This window comes from Balaenoptera physalus (genome assembly GCF_965194825.1).
Source record: "Balaenoptera physalus genome assembly, chromosome: 1".
NCBI lineage: Eukaryota > Metazoa > Chordata > Mammalia > Artiodactyla > Balaenopteridae > Balaenoptera > Balaenoptera physalus.
This window is the reverse complement of record NC_138882.1, coordinates 113,473,901-113,495,003: the sequence shown is the minus strand read 5'-3', so window position 1 is coordinate 113,495,003 and position 21,103 is coordinate 113,473,901. Positions and strand designations below refer to the sequence as shown.

Genomic DNA, 21,103 nt, shown 5'->3' with positions numbered 1-21,103 from the left:
AAAAGAAGGTAGTTAAAAATATCCCCCAAAAGGAAAATTTTAATCTGTCATTGAATTTTCACTCTAGACTTAAATACTTATGTACCTGGACTTATAGATTCAGAATCCAGAGATCTAGATTCACTGCTTCCTCCAGTGCTCTCAGAATCACTAAACATCCCAAATGTCCATGACCTTATAAAAGAAGGACCTTTAAGAAAAGAATATTTGAAGTCAAACTTGGCTACAGACAAATTTCATAAGTGTTTCAAAATACTGACATTATTTAAAACGAGACAAGTCAAACTTCTTTAACAGAGTTAAGCAACTGACTGTAAGACAAGCACAGTGCTCACAACTGTGAATAAAACCTCATAAGGTTACAATTCAAGGCCTGGTTTTTAAATTCCAGAGCTGCAATTCATTTAATGATCACATTTAAACAATTTGATCTTTCATAAATTAGTGCTCTCTTTAATGTGAAACACTACCTGATATGTCTGCACTGTTAGAGCACCTGTCCTCTTCCATCTTGTTAGAGTTGTCAGGAAGGCGCACAACATCTTCTAAAGAGTCGGAAGGTCCATAACCGGAAGTGTGAGGGGTATTTGTTAACTGTTTATTTACATTCCTAAGAAAAACCCAAATAAAACTCATCATTCAGAAGCATGACTACTTTATTCTATTTTCAGGAAAATCTGTTAATTTAATGAACAGAGTAGTTAAATTAACTAAATATTAGGAACAAACCATATTATACAGTTGAACTTCTTAAAAGAGATGTGAATAAAACTTATTAATCATTTGTATTTAATACAGCTGAAACACAGAAAAGAATAGCAAAAGTACAGTCCATTATTCATATCATGGTTAAACTCTTCTGGTATAACCTGTGTGGAAAATGTAGGTTGTTAAGTTTGTGGACATTCGAAATTGATATGACCATGATTTGCCATTCTCAAAGGATTTCTACATCTCAAAGAACTGAGCTCTGTGTTAAAATGGAAAGCTTTACTCTTAAGTGAGTCAGATCTTAAATAATATTTTAAAAATTCAGAAGGTTTTAAAGTCAATTCTACCAGTGTTAGAAAAAAACATCACCTGACACCAGATAGGAAACTTAGCAGTAAAGATTTTATGCCTTGAAATAACTTCACCTAACATTAATTCTCACCCATCAACTTTTTCCTCCTCAGCTGAATTCGTGGCCCTGACAAACTCACTGTACTCCTGGCCTGGGTCATAGAGTTTGGCACCATCACAGAGAGACTGTAAATTGTTCGCGAGGGAGGCAGCCTGCAGGTGTTGCATCTGGAAGAGGTTAACTGTTACCTGTGGGAACAGATAGAAACAAAAGGCAACGTAACTCATGTTATAGAGAATGCTGCGTAAATGCACATTTATTTCAAGTGACAGCACCAAGAAAAAGGTCACACAGTGAAGAGCTCAACAGTGAATCTCCTCGAGAGCACACTATGTTGCCTGACTCAGTACCAGGTCTAAATCAGAAAAAAAAAAAGAAAGTAGTTTTAATCCAATACCTAACAGCAATCATTTCTGGCAAAACTGGCTTTAATCTGAAACGTTTAAAAGCACAACTCCATGTCCCTAATGGTTCACAATTTTAGGAGACAGATATGTTTTTGAGGATCCCCAGCTCCGTACTGATGGTGTGACCACAACTGTCTAAACTGAAAAACATGGGGAAAAATATTCCAATCAGAACACTTGTTATTTTGACTTTCACTTCTTCAATCCTTTACAAATAGAAATGCTTTATACTTATAATGTGTCCTACAGCGCTCAGTTTTTATAATTAGGTACTATCCTGAGTCTCTTCAAAATACATTATTCCACTGAGTTTCTACAAATGCCTAAATATACTGTCACTACTGCCACTTATAGTAACAACAACAATAGCAGCTGGAGCGTGCTTACAATATGCCAGATCCATTCTGAGAGCTGTACATGAATTAACTACTCTCATGTTCACAGAAACCCAGGCTTCGGGTATACTACGACAAATAAACAGATGCGATCCCAGCCCTCATAAGAGTCTGCATTTTCCTGAGGGTGGTGTTGGAGAGAGAGGACAAACTAAGTAAATAAGATAATTTCTGGTACTGAAAACTGCTATGAATATGATATAATATTGTCAGGTTATGGAATATGACCAGGCATATGCTTGCAAAAGGGTACTTTTGACATGACAGTTTGGTGAAGGACTCTCTGAAGAGGTAACATCTGAACTGAGACCTGATATAAGACAGAGCCAGTGTGAAGTTTCAGGGAGAAGACCAATCCAGACAAACGGAAGAGGTAGTGCAAAGATCCTAGGGCAAAAGTGAGTAAGAAAGAACTTGTCATGCTCAAGAAGCAGATGAAAGGTCAGTGTGGCATTTCAGTTTGAGATGAAGCCAGAAGGGGAAGATGTAATCTAAACCAATGTAAGGGGTCTGGATTTAAGTACAACTGAAGGAAGCCAGTGAAGGTTTTAAAAGGGTGTTAAGAGCTATAACATGATCTGATTTATTTTTCTAAATGCCACTCCGGCTCCTGTGTGGGAAATGTGAATGAATGCCAAATTTCAATTGGCTTAATGTTGTTATTTCAAAGACTGCCATGTTTCCTCTTTCATCTCTCTTGATTATACCAGATGATATGTTGAACTTCTGATTAGCTTCTAAGTCCTTTCCAAGATAGACAGGCATTCTCCAAGGATAACTAAGAGTCAGCATAAATAGTATTTGAAAAGTGCACATAAATGAATAGCTTGTTTGTGCCCTCTTTCAAGGAACATAGGAAATGCAAACTGTGGATGGTAAAGTTTAAGTCCAGCAATTAGCTACAATCAGGGAATTCTCCAGTTAAAGGTAAACTGAACTTACTCTCTTGAGTAAAGGTAACTAACTGTATGTTCATTTTTAATACTTTTTAATAAGCTCTATGAATCTAGTTAGAAACACCAATAATTTAAAAAGCCAAATGAATATACTGGCATAATTGCTCATCTGTTGAATGTTTGTCTCTGGGTACTTATTAATAATAAAGACTTAAGCAATAATATATACTGGAAGCCCAATCTTAAAATCTCTTTTCCCTAAATGATTCAGCCTTCTCCCTCACCTAACAGAAATGCTAAAGATTGAGGTCCCCATGGGGTAGATCCTACGGGACTTGCTGGGCATCTTAACTGGGGTGGCTCATGGGTACCTCAACAACCATCATGCCTCTAAGATCTTTTTTGTCCCCCAATCCCTTCCTGAGTCAGGGACTTGGTCCTTTTTTTCTAGGTCCCCAATGTGTAGCACAGTGTCCTAAGTGCTTCATAAAGGGGAAATGACCAAATGAATAGTAGTAGAATGTGTTATCAGTCATGGTCATACTGAAATTCTGCACGTTTCCTGGTACTGCTCACTCAAGCACATAGGACTTCCAACTCTATGCCCAGCTTTTGTCACCTACATCTAATTTTTAGCTACTCCATGGGCACATAGATTAGCACACATTTTTCTGACAGTTGTTGAAACAGAATACGCCATAATATCAAATCAATGGGAACAGATTCTCCCATATAGATTAGCAATAATCTAAAAATTAATTTTTGTTCAATATAATTTTCTATCCTATATTTTTAAAAAGATAAATTTTTCTTGAATACTCTTTAAAACAAAAGGAAAAACTCTTGTGATAATGTTTCCCATTCTTCAAAGCCCATTGATTTGATTAGGTCTTTAGTGACTGACTTGGTAATTTCTCCTTTCTCTCACTTAGTAATGTAATTATGATTTACATCCCATACCCTTCAATACTTCATAATTCAAGACAATTTTGAATATTCAGGAGTAATTCTTGATATAATAATTCATGATATAACTTACAATTTTGCTGGGACATGAAACTGATTTGTGTATCTTCCTTAAGACAGTGAGTGAATATAACTGTGTCTAGCATCTTTACATCTCAAATAATTTTGTTTTCTCTGCAATGATATACACAATAACATATCCTAGAGTGAAAATAAAATTCTTTTAAAAACAATTGGAGAGATGGTGTTGAAAAATAAGTCACCAAAATCCCCCAATTCTCCTGCTTTGATGGAGAAGAAAACATAAAGAAATCTGAGAAAATTATGGCTCTTACCTGGGAAAAAACACCAATATTCAAGAACTCAATGTTGGATTTGCTATCTGCTTGGATCTTCATGTGAATAATGCCATACGGAATAAGTAAAACTGATTAAACTGGTTCAAAAGAACTCCAGCTAGTAAGAAATTCTGCTCACAAATATATATAGAGAAATTTTCTATAAACTGTCTCTATACATTACATGCTGCAGTAATTTTCAGGAGTTTGGGGATTTGTTCAAGTTTGGGGAACTTTAACCTCAAAGTCTACTTCATACACTGATATGTACTGCTCTCCAATTTTTCAGATGTATTAATTCTCTCCCTCTAAATAAATGCTAAACTCCTTGAGAGCAGGTATCTTATATTTCTTTTAAATAAATAGTAGGCATTAATAAATACAGATGTTATATACAAAATTAGGTAACTTCTTGTTTGTATCACATCAAATTAAAAGAAATCATAATTGTTGGATCACCAAATAGCATCACTTTTTAAGAGAGAGGTAGACAAGCAAGATTAAGCTCGTGAGAGAACTCAAAACCATGTTACATGAAGAAAAGTAATCAGATTTGGGGGTGTTTAGCCTGGAAAAAAACATCCAGGGAGAAAAGGTAATAACTATTTTTGGAAAAAAACATCCAGGGAGAAAAGGTAATAACTATCTTTAAATATTTAAAGTACTATCTTGTGGAAGAGGGATTATATCAGTACAGTACAACTTGAAAGGTCCACAAGAAAACAGATCTTTTTTTAGCTCAATATAAATATCACATTAATTTTGAAGCTGTTCAAATCCAGGCTAAGTAATCATTCAGCAAGACAGCATAGTATTTAGGAGCACAGGCTCTGAAGTTATTCAACCAGGGTCTATCCTAGCTTTACAACTTACATGCTGGGTGACCTTGGTATCAAGTTATTTATAACTTCTCTAAACCTGTATTTCCAAAAAAGTTAATGTACAAATACGTATTATAGGGGATCTTGTTCAAAATGCAGATTCTGATACCAAAAGTCTAGGTTGAAACCCAAGATTCTGCATTCCTCACAGGCTCCCAAAGGAATGAGAATGTGACTGGTCCAAGGAACACATTTTGAGAAGAAAGGCTTTCTAAGCTTTAGTTTCCTCATCAGTAAAATGGAGCTTAAAACAACGGTTTTTACCTAGTAGGACTCTGTGAAAATTAAATGAGTTAATGAAGGCAAAGACCTTAAGGCACTGGCAAGCACATAATCTTAGCTATCATCAGCTATTGTTTGAGGTGAAAAGGGCTTGTTAAAGGTAAAAGATTGGCTTAAATAATTTACGTGGGAATTTTGGATCCTTGGATTTTGTAATTCTTTTAAATAATTTTACTAAAATTGATTCTGTAAATTAACCACATATTAATTAATCAGAATTTGGTAAATAAATGAAATACAATCTTAAACACCCAGAAACATTTTAAGGAAGACTTCTGATTCAAATGGAATAAGCTCACTTCCCACAGTCTCTCAATGAATTTTCCTAAAAACCCTTGACAGAATGCATGGATTAGCTATCTGAGGGCTCTGAAAAGTAAATGGTAGCAGGTAGACTGTGGAAATAAACTACAAATCAAGGTATGACCAATTAGTGCTATGCTTCCTGTTATTTTTTTTCTGCTACTGTGTTTCCCAGCTAGTACACAGATCCTACTCCAATAAATGTGACTGAAAGAGTGGGGGAAATCCTTTGGTTTCTTTTGTATGTTTGTTTTCTCTCCTGCCCCAGTCCCCAAGCAACCCCCAAGCCCTAAGATGAAGTCCTGTGGCAGTGGCAGTGATGGCAGTAGCAGTAGAATAGACATCTAAAACTCTTCTCTATAAGCAGAGGGGAATTCTCTATAAGTAGATGAACTGTGGTCTGAAGAGTGAGGGGTCTGAAATTCCTGTTTTTTTTTTCTCTTTATCCTTCCCCTACTTGGCTCTTAAAGCAGCAGACTAGGTTGACTACAGCTTCCCAGCCAGAAGACCTAGAAGGGAGCCCTTAGGAGTTGAAGAGTGAACCTAGCTAGATCAAATGCCTGCAAAACTTTTTAAGAATCAACATTCAATATAGGTTACAAAGAAAACCCAGAGTCATATAAGGTAATATTGCAAATGTCTAGGATATCATCCAAAACTACTTGTCACACAAAGAACCAGGAAAATCTCAGTGACTCACAAGAGAAAAGATAATAAACAGATACCAACCCTGAGATGACTCAGCTATTTGAATTATCAGATAAAGACTTTAAAGCAGATATTATAATGGTTTCAAGAAATAAGGGCCAACAATATTAAAACGTGGAAAGACTGAAGTCTCAGCAGAGAATTGGAAGATATAAAAAAGAAACCAGAGGAAATTTTACTACTGAAAAATATAATATCCAAAACAAAAAATTTACTGGATTGACTGTATAAAAAATGGAGATAACAAAGGAAAGAGTGAGTGAACTTGAAGCTAGATCAGTAGAACAAGAGGAAAAACAGATTGGGGGAAAAAAAGGTCCCACATTCCTGTGGGATAATAACAAAAGGTCTGACATTTGAGTCTTTAGAGTCTTAGAGGAAGAGGGGAGCGTGTTACAAAAAAATATTTTAAGAAAAAATAGCCAAAAACTTCCCAAATATTGCAGAAGTCAAACTTGCAGATTCAAGAAGTTCAGGGAATCCCAAATAGGAGAAACTCAACAAAATCCACACCCAAATACATTGTAATCAAACTGTTGAAACCCAAAGATAAAGAAAAAATTTTGCAAGCAGCCAAAAAACCCAAAACAAAACAAAAAACAATGCATGCCACATAGGGGAACACTGATTCAAATGACTATAGATTTCTCATTGGAAATTATGGATGCCAGAAGGCAGTGGAATAACATTTTTAAAGTGTTGAAAGAAAATAACCGAATTCTATAACCAGTGAAAATATCCTTCCGGAATGAAGAAGAAGTAAAGACATTCTCAGATGAAAGACAACCAAGAGCATTCATCACCAGAAGACCAACTATAAAAGAAATGGGAGGGTTTCCCTGGTGGCGCAGTGGTTGAGAATCTGCCTGCCAATGCAGGGGACACGGGTTTGAGCCTTGGTCCAGGAAGATCCACATGCCGCGGAGCGACTAGGCCTGTGAGCCATGGCTACTGAGCCTGTGCGTCTGGAGCCTATGCTCCGCAACAAGAGAGGCCGCGATAGTGAGAGGCCCGCGCACCACGATGAAGAGTGGTCCCCACTTGCCGCAACTAGAGAAAGCCCTCGCACAGAAACGAAGACCCAACACAGCCAAAAATTAATTAATTACTTAATTAAAAAAAAAAAAAAAGAAATGGGAAAGGAAGTTCTTTAGACAAAAGAGAAATAATACCACAGAGAAGATGGAACTTTGGAGTGAAAGAATAATAACAGAAATGGTAAATATCTGGGTAAATGTAAAGACTATTTTTCTTCTCTTCTCTAAAATATGAGACTTTTGAAAACAAAAATTATAAGATTGTCTGGTGAGGTTTTCAATGTACATAGATGTAATATACATATATTAAGCACAGCCCAAAATGAGTAAAGGAACTTATATGGTGGTATCGTTTTTACATTCCACTTGAGCTTGGTAAAATATTAGTTCTAAGTAGACTGAAAAGTTCATATATATATATATATATCTCTAGTGCAACCATTTAAACAAAATACACTATACAAACAGATATAATCAAAGACCCAATAGATAAATTAAAATGTATACAAGAGATAAATTAAAATTTAGATAATCCTTTTAGATAAATTAAAATATAATTCTAATATATAAATAAAACAGATTAAATCTTTAATAAACAGATGAATTAAAATGTAATTCTAAAAAATTATCAATTTATACAAAATAAGGCAGCAAAAGGGTAACAGATGAAGGGAAACATAAGGTACAAATAGAAAACAAATAAAAAATAGTAGGCCTAAATCTAAACATATATTTACATTAAATAAAAATGGTCTAAACATTTCACTTAAAAGAGATCATCAAAATAGATTTTAAAAAAATCAGCACTGAACAATATGCTATATAAGAACTTCATTTAAAATATAGTGATTAAAAGTAAACAAATGGAAAAAGATATACCATACTAAAAATAATAAAAAGAAAACTTAAATACTTCTATCAATATTAAATAATGTAGACTAAAAGGCAAGGAAAATTACTGGGATAAAAAGAGACATTTCATAAAGATGAAAGGATCAATTCACTGAGAATATATAACAATCATTAATATATAAGCAACTGAGAGATTCAAAATATATAAAGCAAAAGCTGATAGAATTAAAAATGTACAGTATATTGAAAACTTCAAAACTCCTTTCTCGATAATTGACATAAATAAAAAGTAAATCATCAAGGATATAGAAGAAATAAATAACACCATAAACCGAAAGGAACTAATTGACATTTATAGAATACTCCAGCCAACAACAGTAGAACACACATTCTTTCAAGTGCACACACATGGAACAGGCACCAAGACAGACCATATCCTGGGTCATAATGCAAACCATAACAAATTTAAGAGAATTAAAATCATACAAAGTATTTCTTTCACCATAACAGAATTAAACTAGAAATCAATATCAGGAAGATATCCAGAAAATCCTCAAATAATTAGAAATCAAATAACAAGCTTCTACAATATCCACAGGTAAAATATGAAGTTTCAAGGGAAATTAGAAAATATTTTGAACTGTATAAAAGTGGAAGTATGTATAAAAATGGAAGTACAAATTCAAAATTTGTGGGATGTAGATAAGTAGTGCTTAGAGGGAAATTTAAATCATTAAATATTTGTATTAAAAAAGCAGAGGTCTTGATGAAACCTAAGCTTCTACCTTCAAGAAACTAAAAAGAATAGCCAAATAAACGCAAAGCAAGCAGAAATAAAAATTTAAAAAGACAACTAGAGAAAAACCAATGAAATCTAAAGCTGTTTCTCAGAAAAGATCAATGAAATTTATAAACCTGCAGCCAGACTAACCAGAGAGAGAGGAAGTGAGGGAGAAGGCACAAATTATCAAAATCAGGAACGAAAGAAAGGATATCACTACAGCCCACTGAGACACTGAAAGGATAAGAGTTATGAACAACTCTATGCACATAAATACAACAACTTAGATGAAAGGGAGGGACCTAATTCCACAAAATACCAAAATTCACCTAAAAAGAAACAACTAACTCAAATAGGCTTATATCAAAAGAAATTGAATACATAGTGAAAGATCTTCTAAAAATGAAAACTCCAAGCCCAGATGCTTTCACCAGGGAATGCCACCAAACATTTAAAGAAATAACATCAATTTTACACAATCTTTTCCAGAAAATAGAATAGGAAGGAGCATTTCCCAACTTATTTTATGAGGCCAAAATTACCCTGACTCCAAAACCACACAAAGGCAGTATAAGAAGAAAACTAAACTAAACAAAAACATAATACCAGTATCTTTCATTAACAGAGAAGAAAAAAAATACTCAACAAAATATTAGCAAATTGAATCCAGCAATATAGAAAAGGAAAAATGCATCATAACCAAGAGCAGCTTATCCCAAGAACGCAAGGCTAGATGAAATATCAAATGTAATCCATCATATTAAGAGACTGAAGGAGAAAAATTATATTATCATATCAGTCAAATGATGCAAAATAACCCTCATTTGATAAGATCCAAGATCTTCATGATAAAATTCTCAGCAAACTAGAAAAAGAGGAAATTCTTTAACATGATAAAAGGTATCTTTAAAAAAAACTTACAGCTATCATCATGTTTAATGGTGAGAGACTGTTTTCTTCCTAAGATCAAGAATAAGGCAAAGATGTCTTTTCTCACACTCCTATTCAACAATGAACTGTAAGTCCTAGCCAGTGCAATAAGAAAAAAGAAAAAAGGAATAGTTTGAAAGAAAGAAAGAAAACTGTCCCTCTTTGCAGACAACGTGATTTTTTATGTAGAAAACCCCAATGATTCTGCAAAAAACTTCCTAGAACTAATAAGTGAGTTTAGCAAGGTTGCAAGATACAAAATCAACATACAAAAATCATTTGTATTTCTCAACACTAACAATGAATAAATGAATTTGAAATTAAATAAGTGTGTGTATGTATGTATGCATAGATACATATACACATGTACACATAAATCATGTATGTATTTATTTATATCAATCACATTCACAACAGACCCCCAAATAAACACTTACATACATAAGCTTAAATCTAACATAACATGGGGAAGACTTATATGTTAAAAACTACAAAATGCTGATTAAAACTATCATTTACCTAAATAAATGGAGACACATACTGTGTTCATGGATTGGAAACTCATAGTTAAGATGCTATGTATATAGTCAATTCTCCCTAATCTGATTAAGATTTAACACAATTCCAATCAAAATGTTAGCAAGATTTTTTTGTAGATACAGACAAGCTGATTCTAACATTTTAATGAAAGTCAAAGGATCTGAAACACTCAAAACAATTCTGAAAAGAATAAAGTTGGAAGACTCACAGTACCTGATTTTAAGACTTGCTAGACAACACCACTAATCAACCTAGTAGTGTTTTGACAAAACGATAGACACATATATATATATCCATGGAACAAAATAGAGAAACTAGAAATTGAACTACAAAAACATGGTCAATTGATTTTTGACAAAGATGCAAAGGCAATTCAATGGTGATGGCACACAGTGTCTTCAACAAACAGTACTGGAACAAGTGGACATCTGTATTAATCATGTTTTCTTTTAAATTTTCTGTATTTTATGATGTTTTAATATCTTAAAAAGCTTGCTGGCTGGGGAGAGACTGCTCCATCCAATGCTAGCCAATTCTTAGCCGGGGAACAAGCATGTCTTTCATATGCAACTCCAACCATCTCTATCTAACTCTCACACACCAAGCCAATATTTCCCCCTGCCCTAAATCATCCCAGGGCCAGGTACCAAGCAATTGCAGGCCATCCCTATTCCCCAAAGCCCACTGAAATTACACAAACTAGCCAATCCTTTATTGCTTATCCTGTCCTGCCTTGCCTTTCCCCAGAAACCCCAATAAAGGCTTTATACTCAACTCTCCCCTCACTCCTGCTTCTGCTTCACCAAACCTGGTACCTTTATGGCCCTGTGTGGCATAGTGTGTTCCCTTCTCTCAGGAAATCTAAGTAATTCATTTTTCAATGACATTGACCTCTCCACGTCAACATTCAGTCACCTCTATAAATTAAAGTCCCGTGGGTATAATTTTAATACAACATCCATATGCAAAAAATGAATTTCAACCTATACTTCACACCTTATAAAAAATTAACTTAAAATGGATCATTTCTCAATGCCAAACTATAAAAGTTTTAGTAGAAAACATAGAAGTCTTTGTGATCTTGGGTTAGATGAAGCACTCTTAGATATAATACCAAAAGCATGACCCATAAAGGAAGAAATAAAGTTAGACTTAATTTCTTAAAACTTTCTGCTCCCTGAAAGACACTGCTGAAAGAATAAAGATATGCTTCAGACTGGAAGACAATATATGCCAGCTCAACAATAAGAAAACAAACAACTCAATCCAAAAGAATAGGCAAAACACAGATTGCAAACAAGCCCCTTAAAAGATGCTCAATATCATAAGTCATTCTAAAAAACACAAATTAAAACCACTACCTAAGAACAGCAAAAATATAAAAACAACAACTGACAAGTGTTGTCAAGGATGCAGAACAACTGGAACTCTCATACATTGCTGGTTAGAATGAAAAATGTTATGGCTACTCTGGAAAACAGTTTGGCAATTTCTTATAAAGTTAAACAGACATTTACCATACCACCCATTAATCTCACTCCTAGGTATTCACCCCAGAAATGTGAAAACTTACAGTTACACAAAAAACTGTAAATAAGTATTCATAGTAGCTCTATTCCTAATCACCCCAAACTGGAAACAATGCAACTGTCCAACAGGTGAATGGATAAACACTGTGGCACATTCATATAGTGGACTACAACTCAGCAATAAAAAGAAATGAACTATTGATACATGCGTAACACTGATGAATCTCAAAAGCGTTATGCTGAGTAAAGAAGCCAATCTCCAAAAGATACATACTATGATTGCATTTATATGACATTGTGGAAAAGACCAAACTACAGAGATGGAGAACAGACCAATACTTGCCAGGGATAAGGGGTGGGTGGAGAGTTTGACTACAAAGGGTCAGCTTGAGGAAATTTTTTTGGAGTGATGGCATTGTTCTGAATCCTGACTGTGACAGTAGTGGTTACACAAATTTATATACGTGTTAAAACTCGTGAAATGTACACCGAAAAAAGGTACAGTCATTCCTCAGTATCTGAGGGGAATTGTTTCCAGGACCACCCATGAATACCAAAATCCACGGATGTGCAAGTCCCTTATATAAAATAGCATAGCATTTGCATATATATTACTACGCACAACCTCCTGTATACTTTAAGTCATCTCTAGGTTATTTATAATACCTAATGCAATGTAAATGTTATGTAAATAGCTGTAAATACAATGTAAATGCTATGTAAATAGTTACCAGCGCAGGACAAATTCAAGTTTTGCTGTTTGGAAGTTTCTGGAAAATTTCCCCCCCGAATATTCTCAATCCATGGTTGGTTGAATCCATTGATGTAGAACCCGTGGATACAGAGGGCTGACTGTATTTTGCACATACATTTTTTTTATAAAAACCATGGTAAAGAGGCAAATGAAAACACCTGAGAACAGGATGCTTTGTCTTCAAATAAACCATTGGGTTCAATTTCAATATTTAGTTTACTCAAATTTTGAAGAAAGATCTCATACTGCTTATAGAAGTTCCAGGGATTAAATCCATTTTGTCAACCAAGCCGAGAAAGACAGTGGCATAGAGGCAATTTCAAACTCTCAGACTTCAGTTTTAACCGAACAAATCATCAATCCATGGAGTGGAGAACCAGATAAAAACAATGAAACTCAAACCACGTACCAGTATTAAAAACTGAGAGTCAACTTCTAAAGTCTAAACTTTCCATTAATCTCAGAAATTAAATCCCATAAGAATCATGACTCATCAAGCATTCCTCTCCCTTCTTCAGATACATAGACTTTTTTTTCCTCTTTAAAATAATGAAGAAATTACTTACAGCTTTAAGGGTAAGATCACACTGGAAAACAAGTTTTCGGAGTTGTGTTAAAATTTCTCTTTTGGTATTTTCTAGATCATTTCGTCTTTCTTCAACATTTGTCACACAAACTTTGTAGAGTTCATTTGCTTCTTCTACCTTCAGGAGTATCAGAGAAAAAAGTGACACTGGTTCACTGAATCTATATTTTAAAACAAATGCTTACTCTAGTAAGGCTTGACTTAAATAATTGAAAAGGCTTATGCATGAAAGTTCTGAAATATTCTGTATTTTAAGTAGAATATTTCTAAAGAGAAATATTCTGTTTTGGTCAGCAGTTCAAGGGCACTTGTCTTTCATGAACAGTCAAGTATGATTTACAATTAGTATACTGTTTGTCTATAAAATAAACATCCACTTCTATTTAATAGCCTTTTCTATTTATATTTACCATTTTCTATATAATCTTCTTACAGAATTTATCAGTTATATTTCATAAATAATACAAAGCTTCAGCCTAGTCTTGCTACCAGGTATTAGAATAAGTACACATATACACACAGTTGCCTAAATGGTGAACTTTCTGAACAATCAAGTAAAAAATATTAAACTACTGCTCTAAGATATATCTTTCACAAACAAACCCCAAAATTCAAAAGATAAGCAAAAATCTCTTAGCACAGTGGTTCTCAAAGTGTGGATCCCCGGCAGCAGCAGCACATGGGCACTCAGAAGTGCAGGTTGTCTGGGGCCAACCCTAGACCTGCTGAATCAGAAACTCTGCAGATGGGGCCCAGCAGTCTGTTTTAACAAGCCTTCCAGGTGGTCCTGACGCAGGTTAAAGTTTGAGAACCAAAGCCTTAGCAGATTATTGCTAATTCAGTAATAACAAATAACAAAAAAGATGATTACTTTTTGAAGAGCCTCTTCTTCCAGTCTTCGCTTTTTTTCTAGCTGCCTGTTGAGATTTTTTACTAATCCACCACTTGAGCACAGATGCTCCTCTTCTGCACGAAACATGGAAGATTTTGCTTTTTCATATTCATCTTGACGTTGCATGCACAACAATTTTGCCTTTTTAAGAGCAGTCTCTGTTTCAAGCTACACAGAAAAAAAAGAGTATTAAATACAGAATAAGAAAAATCCTAATGTACAAGTTTCTTTAGCATATTCAGCAAGACAGTTAAGACTGCATTTTAGATAACCTATAGAGTAAGATATGCATCTTCCCAGGGTAGATGCTTATAGACTGCAGATGATTTTTTTTTAAAGTCTTTTTTATTTTTATTTTTTTATTTTTTAATTAATTAATTAATTAATTTATTTATTTTTGGCTGCTTTGGGTCTTCATTGTTGCATGCGGGCTTTCTCTAGTTGCGGCGAGCGGGGGCTACTCTTTGTTGTGGTGCGCAGGCTTCTCACTGTCGTGGCCTCTCCTGTTACGGAGCACGGGCTCCAGGCGCGCAGGCTTCAGTAGTCATGGCACGTGGGCTCAGTAGTTGTGGCTCGTGGGCTCTAGAGCGCAGGCTCAGCAGTTGTGGTGCACAGGCCCAGCTGCTCCGCGGCATGTGGGATCTTCCCGGGCCAGGGCTCGAACCCGTGTCCCCTGCACTGGCAGGCAGATTCCCAACCACTGCGCCACCAGGGAAGCCCCCGCAGATGATTTTTAGATGTTCATAAATAGATGAAACTCTACTGTAATACTAACCATTTTATTTTGTTCCTGTTTCCAAAGTTCTTTTATTTCTTTCCTTTGTTTTTCCATTTCATTTTTCCTCCCAAGTAGAGGCTGGCAAGGGTATTTTTAAAAAAAGAAAGAGAGAAAAAAGCTGTTTTCTAAAGGTATACTGCTGTTGTTGTTTTTTTTTTGTAAGTATATTGTATTTATAAATTTTTACCTGCACAAATTTGTTGGCTTGGAGAGCTGCAATTGTTTGTTGTAAAAGGTGACTGCTCTCTATATCATTAAGAAGAGCATTGGTAAATAAAGACTGCAGTGGCATAAACTCCTAGAATTTAAAATTGAAAAGTAAATTTTCCAATAGAAATGTACTAGAGTTCTAGATCCTCCCCACCCCCACTAAACTTCTTCAAAAAGAGAAATTTTTAAGCTTAGATTTTTTTCAGAAAAATGACTATTCATAAATATGACCATATGAGAAAAATACTGAAGAAAATTAACGAAGTAATTCTAAACCTCGTTAGCAAAATTAGTAGCTAACAAGATAATCAACATTCATATAAAACTGTGGATTTCCTAGTTTCTTCATAATGGGTATCCTTATAAGTTTAAAAAGATTTTATTTTGTCAGTAAAAAGGTTATTTAGCATGTAAGTTCTTTCCTATGTTAAGTACAAAATTTTCTGATTTTGCAAGGCGCTCATCTGAGTAATCTCCCGGCACAGGACCCTAGTAGTTCACTGACCACTTACCTGTAGTCCAATGTTAGTTCTAGTTGCCTCTGCCAACTTGACAATATTTCTAGTGGACTCCAATTCTGAAAAGGTCAAAGAAGGCATCAGAAGGTAAATTCAACTTATTTTTTTCCCCCTCCATACTCTAAAATTATTTGTAATCTCCCAATTAAAAAGTGATCACAAATACTAGTCTGCATCATGATATGAAGTTATAATTCTTAATTGGAAGTACTCATCAAAATCAACTGGGAAACTTTCAAAATGCACTTGATTAGATCTCACTTCTCTGGGGGAATGGGACCTAGGTCTGTGTATTATCTGTTTCTAAGACTATTCAGGTGAATCTGATGCGCATTCCCTATTAAAAGCAAATAATGTAGTGGAAAGAGCATAGCCTTTGGGTAAATTCGATACTCTTCCAGTTACTACTATATGATCTTAGGCAAATCTGCTGACCTTAGGCAAATCCCCTGTCTCATTTGCCTCCACTGTAAAATGGCGATGAAAATCTTGTCTTGCCTACTTCCCAGGATTTGGTAAGGATTAAATGAGAAAATGGATGTTGAAAGCATTTTGTCAACTGTAAAACACTGGGAAAATATTAGCTATTAAGATGTTCCTTATATGTTTCCATTGCCTTCTGATCCGACAGCTACTGTTGTTTTTGTCTCCTTTAACCATATTATCTGATTGCATTTCTTTTCACCCACTAGAATATGACTTCTTTAAAGGCAAAGACAGTATACTATCTGTCTTGGTGCCCCCAGATCTAGTGGTTGGTCCACATCAATGTTCAATAAGTATATTTACTGTAAGAAGAGTCTTTCCTATTTTAAGAAGAGAAAATGGGCAATGATTTTATGTACTACAATGAAAGAGCTACTAATTTGGAATCATATTATTTATAGTCTGTAGAACATGAATCACAAACAATTCAGTTCTTACGTTCCAAAGTTAATCAGATGCCCCAAAGGGCAACTCACCCAAGCTCAGCTTCTTTTCAACCCATGCAACTATGTTCTTGGTATATTTTAACCATGTTTTAGCATATGACAAAGCCAATTCTATAGAGTTAGTGTTCTTTAACAGCATGCTGTCTAATTCTATAGGAGAAAAACTTCCTGAAAATAAAAATATCAAGGTAAGTATACATTAAATATGAGCTCACAACTCTAAACAAAGACACATTCATATCCTAAGATGTTCTTCAATGAAAACTGGTTAAAAAATATGTGACAAATTCATAATTAAAGGGTCACAGTTTAAACTGAAAATAATTGTAAATTTTATTTTTTAATCAATGTATATTTCTATTATTCATCAAGTTACAAGCCCTATATAATTCTTGATCAGTCTCTATCATCACATTATCTATCTACTCTAGCAGGTTTTTTTCCTTAAGTTTTATATGTAAAACTTCACACATCATTCATTTTATGTCTGAAATGAATACTTTAGGTTACTAAGCAAGGAGAGATTAAGTAATCCAAAACATTTATCAAAAAGTTAACTGTAAAAAGTTTGACTAAAGTTTTAAGTACCTCAAGCATTACCTTTTTCACTGGATGAGTCCACTGATTCCACAGAAACATTTTCAAAAGACTTAAAACATGGAAGAAAACAAATTTTAGATTAGAGCAGAAGATAACAGAACTTTGCTTCAAAATTTTTTCACTCTAATTTGTTACTCTGACATAATTCCTACTAAAGAATTTCAAGCATTTAGAACTCAAAGGGCCTGAGAAGTCTGTTTAAATGCCAGAACATTTAATAAGAATTATATAGCTTTTTACAACAGCAGTTCTCAAGGTCCAAGAATGAATAACCTCATTGTTTACTAACAGCATTAGTTAACATTAATGAATCCGTTCAAAACTTTAAATTCTGCAGATCTCAAAAATATTAGTCAGCAAGTTATAGAAGCAATCTAAATAGACTGCTATCTAAATAGAAGACAAAGACCTCTCTCTTTCAGCCATCTTTTACCATTTCATTGTATGATAAGCTGTCTCTGAAGGTCCATTGGATAGCTTAGTGCAGAAATTTCTATGATGATGGAAATGTTCTATATCTGCACTGTCCAGTAAGGTAGCTAATAGCTACATGTAGCTATATGAGCATTTGAAAAGTGGCTAATTTAAATGAAAATTAAAATTTTAATTTAATGAATTACATGTGACAAGTGGCTACCTTATTGGACAGTGCAGGAAAAGGTTATATACCGAAATTGTGAGGGTTTATATTTAGTTGGGCAATACGGAGTATGAAGGAATTCAATGCAACAGGAATCAAGTAAAACCTGGGTTTGAAGTCAAGCTCTATCACTTAGTAGCTGTATAACACTGAGCTATGTATTTATACTTATTTAACTTTGGTTTGCCCTTCCATAAAATGAGGATAAGAACAGTACTTCATAAGACTATTTTAAGGATTAAGATGATGTAGGTTTAGCACAGTGCATGGTTATCTATTAAGCACTATTAAATAAATGGCAACTATTATTTTAAAAGATATTTTTCAAAACTCTTCATTGAATGAAGTAATTTTATTAGTAGTATATCATCATGAATTTTTAGATTTCAATTTCTAGGGTAAATTAAAAACTGCAAAAAGGAAAAAGTATTATCCTATTAAGAATTAGTATACATGTGCACAACAGAAGTACACGAATAGGAGATATGATTTACACCTAAAATTTAAATTGTTTAGACCCCTTTTACACTGATATAATGTTTTATTACACCTTCTAAATTAGCAGCAAGCTTGAAAATATGAAGTTGAGGAAAAATCATAAATAACAGCAAAATATTTAAAGATCTTAAAATTCTTCATCATTCTGATATGGTTTCTACACTATCCTCCTTTAGTCCTTCAGTCACCAAATGGATGACTTCAGAAGTAGTCACAATTGTTTTCTAAATACTGTAGTACATATAACAAATGCCTTAAATAGTCATTCATATTTTGTATTATTTAAGAAAGATCTATAGTTTTTATATTATTTTGATATAATAACAGGTACTTGGCACATTTCCAAATATTTGTTGAAATCCTTTTGGATTCCAATCCTTTTTGGAAATCCTTAACAGGAAATGATCAACATATGTCCCTAATGCAGTTTGTTTAAATATCTTGCATTTGGTGAAAAAATTTTAGTCAAATGAAAATATTACTACTACAATTAGTATAAATCTTTAAAGCAATATTCTCCATACACTCCTAATGTTCTTTTATTTCATAGCAATTTTTCTTCCAATTAGGAATCAGAACCCCAGTTCTCTAACATACTTATAAGGATGCTCTCAGGGAGAATTCAGACCTTCAGTTCTGTTAATAAGTGTTTCATGGTAAGAAACAAACTGTAGGATGTGTGAAAAGATTAACACCCTCTTTACTTCTTTTATCATTTTTCTACCAGTCTTAAAATCTGCGACAATGTCAGGAAGGAAAAACATCTATGAATTACTTACTAAAATTTTGGACCATAGACATATAGGTTCATTACATAAGACACTATAAAATTACCAGCTATGTTTTTTTAAAAAGATGGTTCGGGACTTCCCTGGTGGCGCAGTGGTTAAGAATCCGCCTGCCAATGCAGGGGACACAGGTTCGAGCCCTGGTCTGGGAAGATCCCACATGCTGCGGAGCAACTAAGCCCGTGCGCCACAACTACTGAGCCTGCGTGCTGCAACTACTGAAGTCCATGCGCCTAGAGCCTGTGCTCTGCAACAAGAGAAACTACTGCAATGAGAAGCCTGCACACCGCAATGAAGAGTAGCCCCCGCTCGCCGCAACTAGAGAAAGCCCGCGCGCAGCAACGAAGACCCAACAGATCCAAAAATAAATAAATAAAATAAATTTATTAAAAAAAAAAAAAAGAAAAAGATGGTTCCACTTCAAAAGTACAATTAAATTTTTGGTCCAGAAACTGACCATAATTTATCATATTTAAAATGAACTGAGCTGTTTTTTTTGCTAAACTAAATGACTATCAAAGACTAATGCTGAGATTAAGATTAGGATATTATTAAAATATTAAGTTAAAAACATTAAAATCTTTGCTTTCATACAAACTTGGCCTACCTTACTTTCCCGGGAAACAGGCAGTCGCAATAATGAATCATTGCCTACATCTCCCATGAGGAAGTTTGTCAGGCTATCCAGGGGAATTTAAAAAAAAAAAGAGAAATGGAAATAAACAAGTCATGACACTGCTCTGTCACAAGCTTTACATTCAACATGTCATCTAGGTTAAATTTTTTAAAAGTAAGAACCTTAGAAATAAACTGCTAGGAATCTATCCACATAAACCACATATTCACTTGCAAATGGATGTTGCTTCTAAACAGCGATAAACACCTCCAAATACAGCAATAAAGCAACACAGAATGTAGCTTTTCTGCAGTTGTGATAATATTTCATGCTAGTTAATACTTTACTTTGCATGTATGTACTGAATTATTGTGACATACTCTCATTGAGACATCTAGGCCCTAATTCTTTAAATGACAATCCTCTACTTACATATTTCCAAAGGTAAAGGCCAAGGTTTCAATGGAAGAAAACACTTCTCTGAAGAGATCATTTTTGTTATCTTCATTTACTTCTGTGAAGTTCACAGCTTTAGGGAAAAGTTGGTTACGATAAATGAGGAGAAAATACTTTAAACTAGATTTATACAAAGTCATTTAATCCCATAAAAATCCACCATTACTACTAGAAGCATTAGAAGATTCAGAAACTGAAAAGCCTAATACACAAAATAAATATGATATTCAAGTTCTTCATTAAAGAAATCATACAAAAGAATCACCTTGCATAAAAGTAGCCAGCATTCCAACCTGACTCTTCCACACATTACATAATTTGACACATCTAAAAAGTGACTCAATGTGAAATCAATCGATCTTGAGTCACACAGTCCATGTTATACCAGCCTTCCCTCATTAAGAGTGCTCTGTGTTTTTTTCTCTTGCTTATTGCTTCACGGCATTTTTTAAAAACAGCTAAGTGCACTGTGGCTCACTTAAGTCAATATGAAGTACATTTTCCACTACAAATTACCAATATTTGAAGTCACATATACATTTGACATAGCATAAAACCTATATACAAAGCATACCAATTAGAAACACACAAAGCTTTAAAATTTTTCAATTCCTATTTATTTATACCCTTATTTCTTATAGGGTCTTGGGCTCTGAGGTCCATTTTAATTGATACATAGCTGTCTTTTGTTTATCACAGGGACAGTCTAACATTTTGCATTTTGTTAAAATTATGAAACATAAACTGAAAAAGGTTTCTTATCATAACTTCATCTGTATGCACCTTTGTTAAAAGCCCAGATACAATCTACAGAGACAAAATCTGAGGGTTGAATAGGTAAATTTTTTAAAGTAACTCATTCTACTC

At 34.3% G+C, this 21,103-nt stretch overlaps 1 protein-coding gene and 1 long non-coding RNA gene across 5 annotated transcripts in view; one reads left to right on the top strand and one right to left on the bottom strand.

Moving 5' to 3' along the window:
* ARHGAP29 (Rho GTPase activating protein 29) overlaps positions 1-21,103 on the bottom strand; it is a 76,959-nt gene that overhangs the window by 16,467 nt on the left and 39,389 nt on the right. For 3 of the 4 annotated variants that reach the window (XM_082476657.1, XM_082476656.1, XM_082476658.1), the window contains exons 4-15: positions 20,213-20,309; positions 19,772-19,844; positions 17,239-17,287; positions 16,669-16,806; positions 15,701-15,765; positions 15,166-15,276; positions 14,976-15,056; positions 14,180-14,368; positions 13,289-13,426; positions 1,154-1,311; positions 471-610; positions 86-190 (exon numbers count right to left, since the gene is read on the bottom strand). In XM_082476657.1, the coding sequence (XP_082332783.1) occupies positions 86-190; positions 471-610; positions 1,154-1,311; positions 13,289-13,426; positions 14,180-14,368; positions 14,976-15,056; positions 15,166-15,276; positions 15,701-15,765; positions 16,669-16,806; positions 17,239-17,287; positions 19,772-19,844; positions 20,213-20,309 (1,344 nt within the window). The remainder of the gene's footprint in view (positions 1-85; positions 191-470; positions 611-1,153; positions 1,312-13,288; positions 13,427-14,179; positions 14,369-14,975; positions 15,057-15,165; positions 15,277-15,700; positions 15,766-16,668; positions 16,807-17,238; positions 17,288-19,771; positions 19,845-20,212; positions 20,310-21,103) is intronic. The other variant, XM_082476659.1, reaches the window with a different exon arrangement.
* LOC309636606 lies at positions 1,320-12,845 on the top strand. Its single transcript, XR_014250100.1, has 2 exons — positions 1,320-4,720; positions 4,761-12,845. It is a non-coding gene; the product is annotated as an uncharacterized lncRNA (long non-coding RNA).